Here is a 17,375-nt window from a genome sequence, read left to right on the forward strand (position 1 = left end):
TCCCCTGTTGCACCCTGAGAGGGCGCGTTTTAAAAATCGCTTCCAAAATGGCACTCGAAATGGCGAAATGGCCTATATCATCAACTTCGGGACTTAATATATTTTGATATAACAATAATATTAAAGATGTCCCAAGCTGATTTTCTAATGTGTATATCTGAAACTAAGATCATGGGGTTTGAACCACCTACCTTGTTTCCCTGTTGCACCATGACAGGTCGAGTTTAACAAAATCGCTTCCAAACCGGCGCTCGAAATGGCCATTGGCCAATTTAATCAACTTCGGGACTTAATATCATTCGATATAACAATAATATTAAAGATGTCCTAAGCTAATTTTGTAATATGTATATGTCAAAGAAAGATAACGGGGTTTGAACCCCGTACCTTGTTCTCCTGTTGCCCCATGACAGGTCGAGTTTAACAAAATCGCTTCCAAACCGGCACTCGAAATGGCCAAATGGCCAATTTCGTCAACTTCGGGGCTTAATATCATTTGATATAAAAATAATATTAAAGATGTCCTAAGCTAATTTCGTAATATGTATATGTGAAAGTAAGATCACGGGGTTTGAACCCTGTATCTTGTTCCCCTGTTGCACCCTGAGCGGTCGGGTTTGACAAAATCGCTTCCAAACCGGCACTCGAAATGGCCAAATGGCCAATTTCGTCAACTTCGGGGCTTAATATCATTTGATATAAAAATAATATTAAAGATGTCCTAAGCTAATTTCGTAATATGTATATGTGAAAGTAAGATCACGGGGTTTGAACCCTGTATCTTGTTCCCCTGTTGCACCCTGAGCGGTCGGGTTTGACAAAATCGCTTCCAAAACGGCACTCGAAATGGCCAAGTGGCGAATTTCGTCAACTTCGGGGCTTAATATCATTTGATATAAAAATAATATTAAAAATGTCCTAAGCTAATTTTGTAATATGTATATGTGAAAGTAAGATCACGGGCTTTGAACCCCGTATCTTATTCCCCTGTTGCACCCTGAGAGGTCGGGTTTGACAAAATGGCTTCCAAACCGGCACTCGAAATGACCAAATGGCCAATTTCGTCAACTTCGGGGCTTTATATCATTTGATATAAAAATAATATTAAAGATGTCCTAAACTAATTTTGTAATATGTATATGTGAAAGTAAGATCACGGTGTTTAAACCCCGTACCTTGTTCCCCTGTTGCACCCTGAGAGGTCGGATTTGACAAAATCGCTTCCAAAACAGCACTCGAAATGGCCAAGTGGCGAATTTCGTCAACTTAGGGGCTTAATATCATTCGATATAACAATAATATTAAAGATGTCCTAAGCTAATTTTGTAATATGTATATGTGAAAGAAAGATCACGGGGTTTGAACCCCGTGGCAAATTTCGTGAACTTCGAGGCTTAATATTATTTGATATAAAAATAATATTAAAGATGTCCTAAGCTGATTTTGTAGTATATATATGTGACAGGAAGATCACTGGGTTTGAACCCCGTATCTTGTTCCCCCGTTGCACCCTGAGAGGTCGCGTTTGAAAAAATCGCTTCCTAAACGGCACTCGAAATTGCCAAGTGACGAATTTCGTCAACTTTGGCACCCTGAGAGGTCGCGTTTGACAAAATCGTTTTCAAAGCGGCACTCGAAATGGCCAAGTGGCCAATTTCGTCAACTTCGGGGCTTAATATCATTTGATATAACGATGATAATAAAGATATCCTAAGCTGATTATGTAATGTAATGTATGCATGTAGTGTATGTATATGTAAAATACGACCACGGGGTTTGAACCCCGTACCTTGTTCTCCTGTTGCACCCTGAAAGGTCGCGTTTGACAAAATCACTTCCAAAACGGCACTCGAAATGGACAGTTTTATCAAGTTGTATAGTTTAATATAAAAGCGATATAAAATACAAAACGGTATCATTTGTATATTACTCACTGAAAATAAAGTTGTCTGTTCTGCCAGCCACTTCGAGTTCTGGAAAAAAGGACCGCTCTCGTTTCGAACTCCTTCAGACCGGCCGTACAGTCTCAGCGCATGCGTATTACGATAATACTGGGACTTAGTCCGTCGAGCGCCTAGGAGGGGAACCCTGCCTGAGTCGCAACTTTGAAGGCCCTGGGTGCATCAGGATTAACACTCACACATCGTGCCGTGGTTGGTATGTGGCCTTGAGGACGTACTGAACGAAAATAGGCGATGACATTTGCAGAATTTGACAGCCTTTGTAGAAAAATCGTAGTCTAAACATGGACGATGTGTAAAAATCGACGGAATCCCCATAGGCGCAATGCATTAAAATTCATTTGGCCAGGGTGCACTAGGCTTATATTCTGCTGGTGCCTTTCGTGTCTCCAGGGGTTCTTTACATGGTGTTCTTCTGTACTAGGCGATGACATCTTAAAGATTTTGTTCTGTTTTGCTGTTAATTGGCATAAACGATGTCTCCCATTGAATTAACATCCTGTAAGGCAGCTTCCCGCATATCGGCTGAGTATAGTGGCGGAGTGCGCCGGCGGGGGGGTGACCGCGAATTTTGGGATTGAATCCGGAGGAGTTCATTCGCCTTGGCTAGTCAACGAAGTACATCAGGCTGAAAGAAGGAGCAGTCCCTTCTGTATTTTCACGGAAACGGAAGGCACAAATCTCTACCTCCACTTGGCGATTCAGCGCACGTCTGATTCTCACTCCGGGGAGAAAGAGGAGAAGAAGAAACATATGGGGGGTACGAACCCATCTCTCATCGGATATATCGCCTTCAGACATGCACGAGATCCCCGAATCGAACATCTTGAGGCATTGCTCGGAATTCGCTGTGTTTATCCTGTCCACCTGGCAGACGCCCATGGAGCGCGAGGAATATTTGACGTCACGAGTTCCTCAGGTTCTCCCGCAATCCTTTGCGATAGCGGGCGCGCTCCATGGGCGATCGTGTCGGGCGGGCGGTCCAGCGGGCTCGTAATCGTCAAAAATATGCCCATCCGTACACCGTACTCACAAAATGCTAGTAGCGCCATAATTCTACGTCTTGTTATACCTACATCTTGTTCGGACCCTTTCTTGCAATTGACAAATTTAGCTTCCGTGCATATACAGGTGTCGCAGTAAAAAAATCCCCCTTCCCCTTCCCCTTTTACGCTGCCGACTCCCATTAACGCCCGTTCGACGAAGTTTCACTCTTCATTGCACCTCCTAACCAGCACATCAGGGCTAGCCGTGAACTCGTTCAGAGCTTCGGGACGCGCTTTCAAGTGGGCGCTAAAGTGCAGAAATTTCTTGTTGTGGACTGATAGGCGCCGTTACGTTGACATCAACACATAAGGAATTTGATTCATCAGTTGTATGGTTCGTTATTAATGATCGATAGAAAAGAAAAAAAGCATCTTACGCTTTTCCTATTGCTTTCCTTCTGAAGGAGGTCAGCGATGTTGAACGGAGTCTCATTGGTTTGCTCAAACGATTTGTCCAATCCGAGGAAATCAATCCGAACGCATTGTCGCGCTCCTTGAGAAGGAGAGGGGGGGAGAGAGAGAGTCGGTCATAAATCACGAACCACACAAACGACGAATCCAATTCCAATGTGTTGGTGTCAAAGTAATGACATCTTTAATTCCGCGAAGATAAATTTTGGCACTTCAGTGCCGCTAAAAAAATGAAGAGGAAAGCCGAAAGCGCCTAAGCTGTGCGTGGCAGCTAAATAATATGGTTCTTCAGCTTAGAGCAATATGCTATGTTTCTCTTCAAAGGTATGCCACGCTACTGGGGTGCAGAAAGTCGACAACTCTCTAGCATTCCAAAACAGGAATGGATCTGTGTGGATTTTTGAAAATGAAGACACAATATCGTATAAGGTGAGCAACACAACAGCCCACACTGCGCTGCGTAAGTATTTGACAATATATAGAATAAAGGCATATACCTATATCGTAGTGAACGCAAAGGAAAAATAGCGGTCTCCCTGCTGATGCAACGAAGGGCGAAGCGATAGCAATTAACTGCTAAGAAACTGCGGGGATAATTTTAAAATGTTGCCCGTCAGCAGCGTGTCAGCCTGCTGATCGCAGGTTCAAACCCGACCGAAAACGATGGCAACTTGATGGAAGGGTTCAACTTGCTCAGACGCGCATTATTCCACGAGGGACGTTAAATCTCGTGTGACGTGTGTCGAGAACTCTGCGCACGTAAAGAACCCCCAGGTGGGCAAAGCTAGACCACAGACACGACCACTGTGGCGTCGCTAATGATCGCAGTTGTCGCGCCCAGAATTATTAATTTATTTTTGGTTTTACGATGTGATTGAAATGTGTAACGTGTGCTAGACTAACCCTGTATATGAGTCATGCCGAAGAGCCGATGTTACAAACGCGTGCTCTGATTAGGAGGGAATCGCCTTCGCAAATGACGTGGTGCGCCCACAAAGTGCTTCTTCTGAAAGACTAGTCGAATCCCATCGCGATGCACGTGGCATCGTCCCGGCGCAATGCGCAGCTCTTTGGCTTGCTCATATGAGATGTGCAGCGGTAACGGACATCTGTTCCCCAGTAACGATATTGTTGCGTTCTCCTGGCTGTTAACTACAGCTGTGCACCGTCCTTCATTCCGAGCTTCTAAAGCAGCAATTCAGTGCAGTCGCGCACTCAGTTTCTGTTACTTCAACGTCTATCTGACATGAAAAAAAAAAAAAAAAGAAAACTTTTGCAGTAACAATGCTTGGTTGACGTCAGGTTATGGCTAGTCTCAAGGTCATGCACGATATGTCTGTAGGTTATCCCCATCGTGGCACGGTATCCAGAAGCATGTGTTGCTGGCTTCAACCTTCACTACGAAGACCACGAAGGTAGTTGCGACTCAAAAGGAACGAGTTATCCACGGTTGCGTGCACTGAGGTCTGCTGTGGGTACGTCTTTGCTGCTTAAATCTTGTCACCAGCTTGCCAATAATTTGCTGGCGCGACACAGGAGCAGAAGGCGACCACAATCTCGGTCGTCTTACATCACGCTTATTAATTACAGATGTCCAAGTAAGCCCAAACGAAGAAGGAAAACGTAAGAACAATTGTGAACGACATTTTGCGAGCAGTGGTAACGAGAATACACATCTCCCTGTTTGACGTCAAACAAATGACGTCGTAGCTTTCGACAGCGCCACCAATTTGAACTACGCTCGAAGCTAGGGGGACGAACAAGGTCCCGCCCGAAAGCCACGGTCTTGAGGGGATTACGATGGTCCCTGAAAGGGGAAGGGCCAGGTTCCCATTCGTGGAACCTAGCCCTTCCCTTCCGATCTGTTTCGGTTTCAGTGTGTCTACCAACGTTCCTCGGGTAGAGGTCCATTGAAAGGTCATTGGGAGAGGTCCATCAAATAGAGCCTAATATCTGGTATTAACCAAACACCAGCCTTGTTGGAAAGTGGGACGTCCAGCCATCTGGTGAAGGAAAATTGAAGCGATAGCCTGGTTGGAAACAAGGTTGGAAGCAGCCGGTGTTTGGAGCAGGCTGTTCTACGTTGGCATCGTCCTAAAGCCTCTGGTCTTGAACCTATGTCTCCCGATTCTTTAAATACATTGCTAATTATGGGCACGGTGCCCAGTAAAAGAACAGTACCCGTTGGAAACAAAATATCTGCGGTTGTCGACTTCAGGATTTTGTTTCAGCATAACAACCGAACGCCTAACACGACGTTATTGGCCGAAGCTGTCAGGGCTTCTCCTTGACAATTAACGTCCGAAGACATAAAAGTTGGGAAAAGAAAAGCGCTCAGCTTACTGTTGTCGAACGCCCACCTGCAGAGGAACTTTGCGTTTTAGACGAGTGATAAATTGCAGCAGCTTTCGATTTTGCATACGCGATCTCCAGTTTAGATGTGTTTCGGTGTTGCCTGTAGAGAAAGAATGTGAATTACTCAGAATCTCCTGGAGGGCAAGCTCTGCAGCAGCTTGTGGAAACTGATACTGCGGGTGTACTTCCGTATGACGCAAGGTCATATACTGAATCTAAAAATGGAAGAATTATAAAATTTTGTGGACCGGAACTTTTTTTATATGCATTTCAACAACCCCAACTGACGCACTTCTAGGGCAGCCGAAACACGGGAATGCTAAGCCTAAAGGGTCAGGTAGAGTCGTTGAATCGGGCTAAATCATCTCACTTTAGTGAGGTTAGTCCAGGTTGGGTTTTACAAAGTCTGGGGGTCAGGCAGGCACTAGGCGGTGCGGGCATGAGGCTGTGCTGCCGGTTAGATCAGAAAGTCCTCAGTAAAGATGGCGGATCGCCGTCAAGAAACGGGCGATAAGTTTTTAATACGTTTCACGCAATATACGAGGGTCATTCCTGGTTAATTCCGTTCCTAATTAGCTCCTCTTTCGTAAAACCGTTGCTTTTATAGTTTTTCTTTAAAAAAAAGACAGTGGTCCCGATACAGAACTACATCCTAAACTGCAATCAACGCACCAATCGACAACGAGTCTAATGCTCTTATTTTACCTCTGTTTCTTATCAGCCCCAGCGGACCTCTCCGCATCACACCCGAGGAGGCGTCGTGTGAAGGACGGTATGGTTCCATTCTGTTTTACGCGCTTTGATGGAAGAATTTCAATTAAGAAAGTCCAGAGACTATTGTTATCGATAACATAGTGTACGCAATGCGGTATCTGCGTTGTCGTCTAGTAGGGGAGACCGGGGATATAGTTGTCACCGTTTTTACTTCTGACCTTGCTGTAACGAAAATACGTAAGTCAGGTTGATGAAACCAACGCTGGATTTTAGTGCAATCTTTTGTCAACACAACGCACAGTTTGCCGATACTCCCCATGTAGCGGGGCAGGTTGTCACACGGGCTGGGGTAGGTTGTCTCCGCTGCATTTTCTCATAATCTTTCGAGCTTTATTGTGTCATGCAAAATTTGAAAATTTTACCAAGAATGGAAAAGTTTACTCACTTTTGACTGAAACGAGTCTCATGCTGTGTGAACCGTGCCATACTTTCCATGGCAATGAAAGTACCGGTAACAAGCAGCGAGAAAATGGCTCAGCTGCTCTGCTTTGTTTTCTTCAAGGGTGTGACAACGGACCCGTGTGACAACTACCCCCGGTCTCCCCTACCTTGAAGGAGCTCTGTGTAGGATAAAGAGTAGAACAGTTTCCGCGTAGCTTTTGCTCAGAATGCGAGTGGCAAAATGGTGCCACTTATTTAGTCCTGGGTGAGAAATGTGCTCCGTACCCAGCATGCAACGAATGTCACAAAAGTAGCTCTATTCATTTACAGGCAGCGCGGTTTGCGTGTTCTCCTACAACGCTGTCGCCATACAGCTGCCACCTGTTGGAACCTGCGACTACCTCGTCTTCGAGAGTGTCACTGTGGATTTGGCCAAAGCCAGTATCTCTGTACGGGTACCAAGTAAGCAACTGCTCGAAAACACTGCACTCTCCGAAACTCAACGCTGAATCTCTTCATCCCCAGAGGCGCTCTTCGATTCATTTTACAAGCTGAGGTCCAGGAAAGACCTAAAGCTCATTGTAGGTGCTACGAGCCAGTCGCTTCCCGGCGAATTTTGCATGAGCTCCAGACGTTTTCGACGCCTCGCGAGTAGCATCATAGAATGGGTCCAAACCCGTAAACTACATGGTATCGCAGGTTTCCTGAAGACACTCCATCGTACGCGGAAAATTCATGGAATTTTACGCGCATTGGTAAGCAGACGTTTTTGTATTTCCTCCGCAGTTTTTCCATGTGAACGCATTCTTCCAAAAAATCTTGAGGTGAAAGAACATCCTGAACCTTGTTGTGTTTAAGCATGCTATGTTAAGCCTTGTTAAGCATGCAACATTGTTAAACGCCTATTCCACAGAACGATGTTCCGACGAAACGCCACTACCAACCGTTGCTCGTGCTTGGAATGCCGGTAACTTTTCCAGCGGACCTTATCTTGAAATATGCAAGGTATATATGGGTAGAACGTTCATTGGAGGAGCCGTGTGCGTTCGTTTTTCTTTGTTAATTACGTGTGCCTATTGTGACAGACAGCCAAGCTGTGACGCCGAACTGGTTCCGGGTGAACCACGGTATTCGGGTAGTGCGTCCACAAGTATAACAATGGGAAATAAAGTAGCGTGTCGTGATCTTAGATCTGCGTGCACCACATATATGCAGCAGTGGAGCAAATATGGTGGGCGTACCGTAACTCACACTAGAGCCCTGCGCGGATGAGATTTTTGGCATCTGCGTCCGATCCGCATCCGCAGCATACACAACAGTTTACATCCGCATCCGATCCTCTGGGCAAAACACACCATCCGCATCCGATCCGCTGAGCAAAACGCACCATCCGCATCAGATCCGCAAAATCCGCACGTTTCGAAGGACGCGTAAAGACCGCCGGAGGCATGTCTGTATAATTTGGGATGCCTCCATGCTGTCACGGAAGGTCTCACGACGACAAGCAAAGGTAAACCTTTCAACAACCTTTCAACAAACGCGATATGGAGAGACTTCTGGAACGCGTGGAACGCTACCTCGCAGGTGCTCGCGAGGTTCGAGACGCCAGAATGCCTTCTGTGTCATCGCCCGTCTTGGCCGTGCATGATCAAAGGTGAACCCGAGCATGCGCTCGCTGTCTGCGCGCAATACAAATAAATGGCTGGTGGAAAAATTACAGCACGCGGTATATCCGGATCCGATCCGCATCTGACCTCGAGCCATCCGCATCCTATCCGCACACCGCAGAAAGTGCTAAATTTTCATCCGAATCCGCAAGTATCTTGCGGATACCGCGGATATCCGCTTCCATCCGCGAATGGTGCAGGGCTCACACCCCTCACACCCCTTTGAGTGTAAAAGTTTGTAGGTGTAATGAAATACACCCACCTCTCAGGGTGTGTCCACAGCACCTTCAAACTTTTACACTTGAAAGGGTGTGGGTTATGGTACACCCACATTACATCTGAAGGGGTGTAACATCTACTTTGCGTGTGTGCAGCATGTTGGTCTACATTGGCAATTGGACGATACCTTAACAATTCTGTGTAAATCGACACCCTTAAAAAATCGCGTAACGTGTGCATCTTTGTTTCCATAGTGAGTATATATGTCATGCATATGAGCCAAAGTAAATGCATAACATCAAAATGTATGCATTGTGTTCTCCCAATACAGCAATTCCGAACTGGTGCTATATTGGACCAATATATGGTCTGATATACGGATAAGGATATACGCGCTTAAATTTAATAATAAATAAGAAACATTACATAAATGGGATCACAAACGAAAAGCTCACTTAGAAAGGCATTCCTTTCTAAGAGAAAACAGATACTATATACGTTACCTGTCTTGCGAGCGTCTGCAAATTCGATAGCCCTGCCCGCATTTCAGTCAAAACGAAGGGTGAGGTGTCGGAGTTTAATTCGATTATACTATACACACACACGCACGCACACAAAAAAACACAAGTGAGGAATTGCTTGGTGTATCTACTCACCATCAAGATAATGTTTTTGTTTCTTACTGGTTTTGGTATGACGGAAAATTAAGACTTAGTGTACACGCCATTCATATTCCACGACAATGTCTTAGAATGAGCGAAAACACCCATAGACCATTGCATCCTTATAACACCCTTATTACATCCGTAACACACCAATGTAGCACCCAATTCACAAATCAACCTCGAAGGGGTGTAATATGAGTGTGATCTGGGTGTATATTGCAAAATACACCCCTCTCACACTACCATAGGTGTAAAAAAATTTAGTGTGTTTCACACGAAACAGGCTGCACGACTAACGAATCAGTTAACCAATCAGGAGCACTCCTTCGGCTCGCCGATCACACTATAGCTGCCAGAACTGCGCTATAGCGAAGTGGTCTGTAATATTTCCATGTTTCCAGTTGCCATGCGAGAATGTACCGTGACTACATGTGATTGCTTTACAGCTTGGTGAATCTCCTCGTGCTGTATACCCACCATTACGCTAACCCTGAGCCTTGCAGGATTGCACATCCTGCAAACTTTTACGAGAATCCGGCTTCGAAGTCCTCCATGGTGAGACATCGATAATGTAATGTTTTCATGAATCCTTCCTTTGGGAGCGTCCCCCAGCGAACTGGTTTCCTTCGCTGTCTAATGCCCACATTCCCCTTGTGGAAAATAGGAAGAGATCGGCAATATCATCCAGCAAGTCTCAAAGCGCACGGATACTACGATCTGTGCTTCTTTTACTATGGCTGTCTTCAAGTTCGAGCTGCATAACAGTGATAGCTTCTCGTACGGTGACGATTGCAGCAGCGTAGAGTGGAGCTCGTACAGCGAGGTAAGCCTACTTATTGCGTATTACGTATAAGTGGACATTGTTTGTGTAGTCAAATGTACACTATCATTATAGTGTTCGTGCATTTTCAAGTGGACAGGTTTCTGAGGGCACCCAATGTGTTTTTTGTCGTCCATGATTGCATGATTGCGTCCATGATTGCCGTCTTCCGTGCAAACATGATTCGGTGGAAAGTTTATCGCACCACAAATGAACCAGTAATGTACGCAAATATAATGCAAGACGACATCCTACCGCAGACATAAGTTGGCCTTTGAAGTACCACCATTGCCTTCTGTCGTTCTTTGGTGATATTGTAGCAGAACCAAGCGATTAACCAAGCTTCTATAAAGAAAATACCGGAAGTTGATTAGCCGCAAGGCCAAGAACAGTCATCATTAACACACATTAGCGAGGCGCTCTGATAAACGGGAGGAATAAAACGTATGAATTCTGCGACACATTCCTAGTTCATCACGGCACCTCCAATGGTGTTACAAGATCAAAGGATTTAACTCTAAGGAACTACGGAATGACTGCGTGGACTGTAAGGTTGTCCACACCCGTCAGATACACCCCTTCTGCATTGTTGACGTTTGAATCTGCAGCTTTTCCCTCTTTTCACATATAAAGAATATATATATATAAAGCATTCAGTTCTTAATAGCGACTCCTTCTATGGTATTGCATGTTGTATGGTAGTATCTCGGGTGTCGTATGTTGTCTGCTGTTACCGTCAATAAATTTTCCTATTACAAATAAATAGGTATTGTGTTAATCTTCGTCTTTCTTGAAGATTTGCAGGGCCAAGAAGGATCATGAGGATCCTCGAGCCGTCCTGCCGCATTTTCGTAATGACTCGACTCTTTTTACTTATGAGGACAGTGCCTCCGTGGAAAAGAGGGTATACTTTGTCACGATCATTCGGGAACAAGGTCAAACATGCGGACGGGTAAGCTTATGTTTCGATTTCAGACTAAGCACTTCTTGAAGATACATTCGTCTGGTTGCGTTGCTGTGTTCGACCTGGACAAAGAAAATGCCGTGGAGAGCTGCGCAGAGCCTTTCTCCCGTGTACGAAAAATACGCTCCCTTCTGAGTACGTATACTGCTATGTCATTAACTGACTTATTGAGAATCGGAGGCATACGCCTTTTTGGGACACTCCGCATTCATTTTAATGTTTACATGAAGGCCAACGCACCGGCTTCCTCCCCAAATCAGGAACTATAACAGACATACTGCGCGGCTATTTGCCTTGTGGGTCTCGTTTCAGTCCAAGTAACCACTCAAACTGCACGAACACTTTTTTCTTTGTCTAGAGCCCACCGCTAAAACCATTGCCATACGTAAGTACAGTGGCTGTATTAATACCGTTCATGTACGTTCTCCACTCTGTACACTTGCGGTAAAATTGAACCTGACTGCCCGCAGCTGTTCAGCCTACAAAACCCGTAGAACAGCAACCGCAACGGAACACACTGGTGTGTGCGGGGCTAACGAAGCTTACTCCTTACGTTGTCAGTATGTGCGACTATATCATTGTGTGTCCCATAACTTACGACGTCTCGAAGGCCATTGTTTATCAACCAAAAGGCGGTACGTATAAAGGGTAAACTGTAAAGAGGTCTTTTACTAATATATGGACGTGTTCAAAACTAGTGAACTGGGTTGACGTCGCTAAGCACAGCGGCAAAAGTCGCATGACAGCCATGGTTGACGAGAAGAGCTTCAAGAAATTGGTACTGGAGACACATCTGAAGACTTTCGCTTCTAAGGTCACCAGCTGGGTGCGAAGAAAGGGGCTCTGCGGTCTTGCAGTTATGCACACGGTTCATTCAACAGCGGAAAGCATTATCAGCGTAAGGGATTAAGGTTGTTTTCGGCTACTTTAAGAAACTCTTCATGTTTGTGTAGCTTAAGCGAACAATGAGATCACATTTAACATGGTTCGAAACACTGTTCGGTTCGTCGAACTGTCCATCAGGCAAAAAAAAAAAAAACATGCAAAATACATTCTCTCTGCGGTGTGCTGTCACTGCGCAATCAAATTTACTAAACAGTGCGGACAGACGGCACGATCCTCGAGAGACGTCGGCAAGACCCCGTGCCAGGTGAGCAAGTTACGTTAACGACATATCCTTCTCCTTCCCTCTTCTCCGATACGCACTTTCCAAGAGTGGAGGATTTGGAGGAGTGGAGGAAGTCCTCTTGATCAAAATTTGTCTTCCGGTACACCTCGCACTGTGATCGTGCTTGGGCTTCTGGCCTCCAGAGTGTAGGCCTTTCGTGGCGGTTTACCGGCCTCTGTGCACTCTAAAAACTGGAGGCGTACGCCTTTTTGTGTCAATTATGATATGTCCAAATTGACACAAAAAGGCGTACGCCCCTCTCTCTCCTCGAATCAAATTCGAAAAAAATTGTCTTCCGGTACACCTCGCACTGTGATCGTGCTTGGGCTTCTGGCCTCCAGAGTGTAGGCCTTTCGTGGCGGTTTACCGGCCTCTGTGCACTCTAAAAACTGGAGGCGTACGCCTTTTTGTGTCAATTATGATATATCCAAATTGACACAAAAAGGCGTACGCCCCTCTCTCTCCTCGAATCAGGAGAGAACCCTGTCATTCGTGGTAATGGTTGGCGCAGAGCGTGCAATGCGGTGTGGCTCAGTCGGTAGCGTGTTCGCCTTCTGATCCCGAGATCCCGGGTTCGAACCCGGCTGAGGACGCCAGCAACTCGGTGGCAGGGTACGAGTTGCTTAGACACGCAGTCTTCCGCGAGGGACGTTAAATACGGGGTGCCGTGTGATGAGCTTTCATCGCACGTTAAAGAACCCTCAGGTGGGCAAAAGCAATCCACAGACCGACCGCTGTGGCGTCGCTCATGATCTCAGTTGTCCCGCGACGTAAACACCCAATGTATAATAATATCGTGACGGTTTGTTCATATGAGGGGCGTCCCGTGAAATGCGAACGACGCGAACAAGGTGACCAACGTCCAAACGCCCCATGGTTTGGATGCGGTGTGGTGCAGTGCACCACACTCTCACGAGTGTGGTGCACTGCGATTTGTTGATTTCAACAAATCAGGGCAGATAACGATATCATTCGAGATGATGGTTGGCTAGGACCGTGCTATGTGGTGAAGTTCAGCAGTGAAGGTGAAAATCAGCAGTACAGCAACAGCGCTGTGTGGGGGGCGCATTGTCACGCTGTCGCGCACTGTGGAACAGCCCCCCCCCCCCCTTGTGAATGCCGCGTCGTTTTATCTTTACAGTGTCCTGCAAGCGATTACTGAGGACTGCGTTGTCCATAGTGAACCCAGTAGCAGTATAGCAGTGCAAGTTAGGGAGGAAGTGGAAGTTGTAGACCCAGGCTTTCTCCGCGGTCAAACCCTGCATGGAAGTCCGAATCTTTCCAAAACAGCTAGAGACTCTCCCTAGATGTAATGTAGCGCGTGGGCTTTTGATCACTCGAGACCTCGTTTATGTAAAAATGTCCGGTCAAGATGTGTTGAACTGTCCTTTTGGTAATGCGTGTGGCATGTATGAAGATGCAGAGCAATGCCAGGACGAGCTAAGTTAAGTTACTATGCATCTAGCGGTTCCGTTCTTTGCATCAAGGCTGACATATGTTCTTTCACCATGTAGAGCGATATATTGGTTTATACCCCACCCGTAAGGGCTGTAGCGCTGTCCGAGACCGTCCTTGTCCTTTTCGCGTTCCTCCGTCATGACTGCGACCTCCTCTATGATCGGAATGTCGAACTGGGCTCTGGCATGACCTCTATACTGTGAATGTTTTCTTGTGCGGTTAGTCCCTCAGGCTTACCAAGACTGGGTCGTCTCGAGACTATCACGTAACTTGCTTAAATTCCGCGGCCGCACTGTGCCGTACGGTAGGACGTCAGTGGCACGAACTTGCAGCGATCAGATGAAAATGAGGAAGCCTTTGTGAGAGTGTTACCTGCATAATATTGGACCTAATGGTTCTTGCAGCACCTCCGGGCGGAGTCTTCTAGCACTAAGGCGCCCCTCAAGTTGATTGCTTTATTGCCTCCAGCGAAGGAGCCCGAAGAAGTTGCATCGATAGCTAGGTAAGCACATTTAAATAAGCACAGTAAGCACAATTACTTTGCGTGGAACACTTCCCCTAACTGAGCGTTGGGTTTCCAGATCCGTGGATATACTTGTCTTTTTAACTCACCGTTTGAAAGCCACGGGAAAGTGCAAGGTTGTGCTTCCGTCGGCTTTTCAGAATGGGTCGGCTTATCATGAAATTGTAAGCATTCTGTGGCCTCTAAATATGTGACGTGTATTGTACGTCAAATGACGCGATATCTACGATCATTCCTATATTAATCATATTCACGTTCAGGGAACGGTGGCTGAACTCGGTGAGGAAGTTTACCTTCAAAGCCTGCAAAAGACGGAAGTTTGTTTCTCGACAAGCATGGCAGTGATCAAGGTCCATTTGCAGCCGCAGAACACGAAGATACAGGACGCATGCGTTAATGAAACATGGGTTAACTACGCACAGGTAAGCACATAAATAAACTTATCCATTTTGATCAAATGCGAACATTCGAATTATGCTGTTCTTTCAGACATGCCCGACTGTCAGCGTGGGTACACATCAGAGAGACTTGGCGCTCCAGGCCAACATTTTCTTCAATAAGTCCTACATGATGACCTTTGAGGACGAGCACACCGTAGCCTGGAAAGTATGTGGTGTCCAGGAGGGAAAGCAGTAATAGAAAATAGATGCATTGTGTGTGTGTGTGTGCCCTGGCTAAGGACAGTACGCTCGTTACATATCAGAAGATTCAGAAGTATTGAATAGTGTACGCTAACTCTAGGGCAGCACCGGAGGAATTCGCTGAATTTTCGAAGAGAAGAACTGCGTCCAAAATTGTTGCAGGCCTTCATGTTCCTTTCTAACAACTTTGCCACTGGCACACATCAACACAAATTCTCTACATTATGATTCTGAAGCATGTTAAACGTTGCACGGTAGCAGTAGCATTCAATAGTTCAGTGCTACATCTCGCCATTTCTAGGTGCGTCGATATCTGGATGTGTTTCCACAGGGGTGTGTGGCATCTTTCGCGCTTGATCTGGAGGACGCCAGTGGAAACTGCACTGCCCGTAATCGCTACTCTAGACTATGGGCCGTTCGCTCAGCTCTAGGTAAGGGCCAATAGCACCTACAGTTTTCTCAAGATCTGGAAATATACAATTTTTCACTTCCAACAGACACCTATGGGGTACAAAAAGTCAAAGAAGCGCCTCTGCGACACGAACCAGGTAACGTGAGTTGTCGCTGCTGCTGTTGACATAATCGAGGTCAGAGGACCTTCTCATGATGCTCGTCACTCTTACAGTTCCGGTGTTATGCGCTCTGTCATCCAATGCGACTGTTCTGAAGTTTCCTGAAGGTCGAGTTTGTGACTACATTGTCACACTCGAAGTTACCTACAGCGCTGAAAAGAATGTCATCAGACCAATCACAGGTATACATGGGACGAACTGTAATACCGCTCTTTTTCCTCTCTTGCATTCACGGATGGTACTTGGAACCTTTGCATGACACTTGTAGATGACGCACTGGGCAGGCACATGAAGTGTGACGTGAGCATCTTCACCAAACGTCTGCTGCTTCTAAACCCACTAAGCCTCGACGCGTTGCGTGACGAAGACGACGACAAAATTTTGTCATTTGTTGCAAGCGTTGTGCAGTTCGCTAAACAAGTTTCTGCCGATGGCCTGCTACTCATATCGATCGAAACACTTGACCAGAAGTTGGACGAAATAACGAAGGTACGTTCATAGAGCGTGTTTTTCTTTTACTTCTTTTTTCCAATCGGTTAATGGGACCAAAAGCCAGAAAAGTTTGTATACTAGCTTGACTGCTTGACTTCGCTGCACTTCGCTGCATAGCACAGTCAGTGAGAACTATCATTGAGAATGGTATTGACCTGTTTCTTGATTCACTAAGGTCAAGTGAACGCCTCCTGCCTAAGAATCTGAGGAATGAAGTTTTGTCGATACACAGTGTTGGTGTGTTCATTTACACCGATATATGACCGTGTACAAGACGATCCTTCGATGCGAAGCATACATCGTCATGCAGATGTCGTCCCCGTAATCGCTTGACTGATACGGGTGGGATTGCGGTCCTGCATCACAACACGATGGGAAGCCGTCGTCGATAATTTCGCTTATCGAAGATTGTTCAAACTTTTCAGACAATATGGCAAGGCTTTGCTAACGCGAACCCGCATCCAAGAGACGATATGGGTGGTTTGACGCTGGCTGTCGGTGCTGCCATTGATACCTCTGAAACTGATCTTGCTTTGGTTGAAAGCATGGCGACGTAAGCTACTACGCAGCTAAAGCTAGCCGTTCCACCGATACTGATGTTCTTAAATGTTCCTTCAACAGGCACAGCGATATCTTGGTCTATATCCCACAACCTCAAAGTGCTGGTGAGGTGTGCAGTTCTGGAAATTCTTCGAAGATCTGCGACCTTAGCCCGTTTTCTAGCTCACTTGTAAGGGTGCCACAAGTTTGGTGTGTGTTTGTGTGTGCGCGTGCGTGCGTGCGTGCGTGCGTGGACGTCGATGCCCAACACAGTTATGCTAAGCCCAACCCTACTCCAATCTTGTTACAGAAACGCATCAGAGACAATCCTTCTGCCAAAGCAAGGATCTGCCCATCTGCGAGCATGGCTGTCAGGGGGTATTCTCATCGAAACGGGGAAGAGTGTAGCGTTGCAAGAAGCCACAACTATTCTGAGGTACGTCTTTACCGCCACGATCTCACATGGGGAACAATAAGACCAGCGGCATGGTCGAGCCGGATAAGGTGTCCCACTCGTTTGTGGTAGCCAAGGTCGTGCTGAAGACTGCGAGGTGGTGGCTTCGAATCCTACCGCCGGCTCTGCTGTAAGAAGTTTTCCCTGGGTTTTCCGAAGACTTTACGGACGAATGTTGGCACAGTTCCCCCTGAAGTCTACCCAGGACGCATACTAACCCCCTGTCCCGCACTCCTTCCTGCTGTCCTCTCCACATCTGTCCAG

General features: G+C 46.3%; 1 protein-coding gene across 1 annotated transcript in view; it reads left to right on the plus strand.

Moving 5' to 3' along the window:
• The window catches only part of LOC135388325 (uncharacterized), a 151,867-nt gene that overhangs the window by 81,453 nt on the left and 53,039 nt on the right, over positions 1-17,375 (plus strand). The window contains exons 64-88 of the mRNA XM_064617807.1: positions 3,743-3,847; positions 4,761-4,893; positions 5,009-5,041; positions 6,495-6,545; positions 7,259-7,390; positions 7,454-7,683; positions 7,842-7,933; positions 9,926-10,034; positions 10,144-10,302; positions 11,096-11,203; positions 11,275-11,398; positions 11,622-11,648; positions 11,734-11,898; positions 11,962-12,161; positions 14,294-14,391; positions 14,471-14,576; positions 14,673-14,834; positions 14,902-15,018; positions 15,355-15,484; positions 15,551-15,601; positions 15,679-15,807; positions 15,894-16,114; positions 16,543-16,670; positions 16,739-16,847; positions 16,968-17,093. Of these exons, the coding sequence (XP_064473877.1) occupies positions 3,743-3,847; positions 4,761-4,893; positions 5,009-5,041; positions 6,495-6,545; positions 7,259-7,390; positions 7,454-7,683; positions 7,842-7,933; positions 9,926-10,034; positions 10,144-10,302; positions 11,096-11,203; positions 11,275-11,398; positions 11,622-11,648; positions 11,734-11,898; positions 11,962-12,161; positions 14,294-14,391; positions 14,471-14,576; positions 14,673-14,834; positions 14,902-15,018; positions 15,355-15,484; positions 15,551-15,601; positions 15,679-15,807; positions 15,894-16,114; positions 16,543-16,670; positions 16,739-16,847; positions 16,968-17,093 (3,045 nt within the window). The remainder of the gene's footprint in view (positions 1-3,742; positions 3,848-4,760; positions 4,894-5,008; positions 5,042-6,494; positions 6,546-7,258; positions 7,391-7,453; positions 7,684-7,841; positions 7,934-9,925; positions 10,035-10,143; positions 10,303-11,095; positions 11,204-11,274; positions 11,399-11,621; positions 11,649-11,733; positions 11,899-11,961; positions 12,162-14,293; positions 14,392-14,470; positions 14,577-14,672; positions 14,835-14,901; positions 15,019-15,354; positions 15,485-15,550; positions 15,602-15,678; positions 15,808-15,893; positions 16,115-16,542; positions 16,671-16,738; positions 16,848-16,967; positions 17,094-17,375) is intronic.

The sequence above is a fragment of the Ornithodoros turicata genome, chromosome 3, assembly GCF_037126465.1.
Source record: "Ornithodoros turicata isolate Travis chromosome 3, ASM3712646v1, whole genome shotgun sequence".
In the NCBI taxonomy this organism is placed as follows: domain Eukaryota; kingdom Metazoa; phylum Arthropoda; class Arachnida; order Ixodida; family Argasidae; genus Ornithodoros; species Ornithodoros turicata.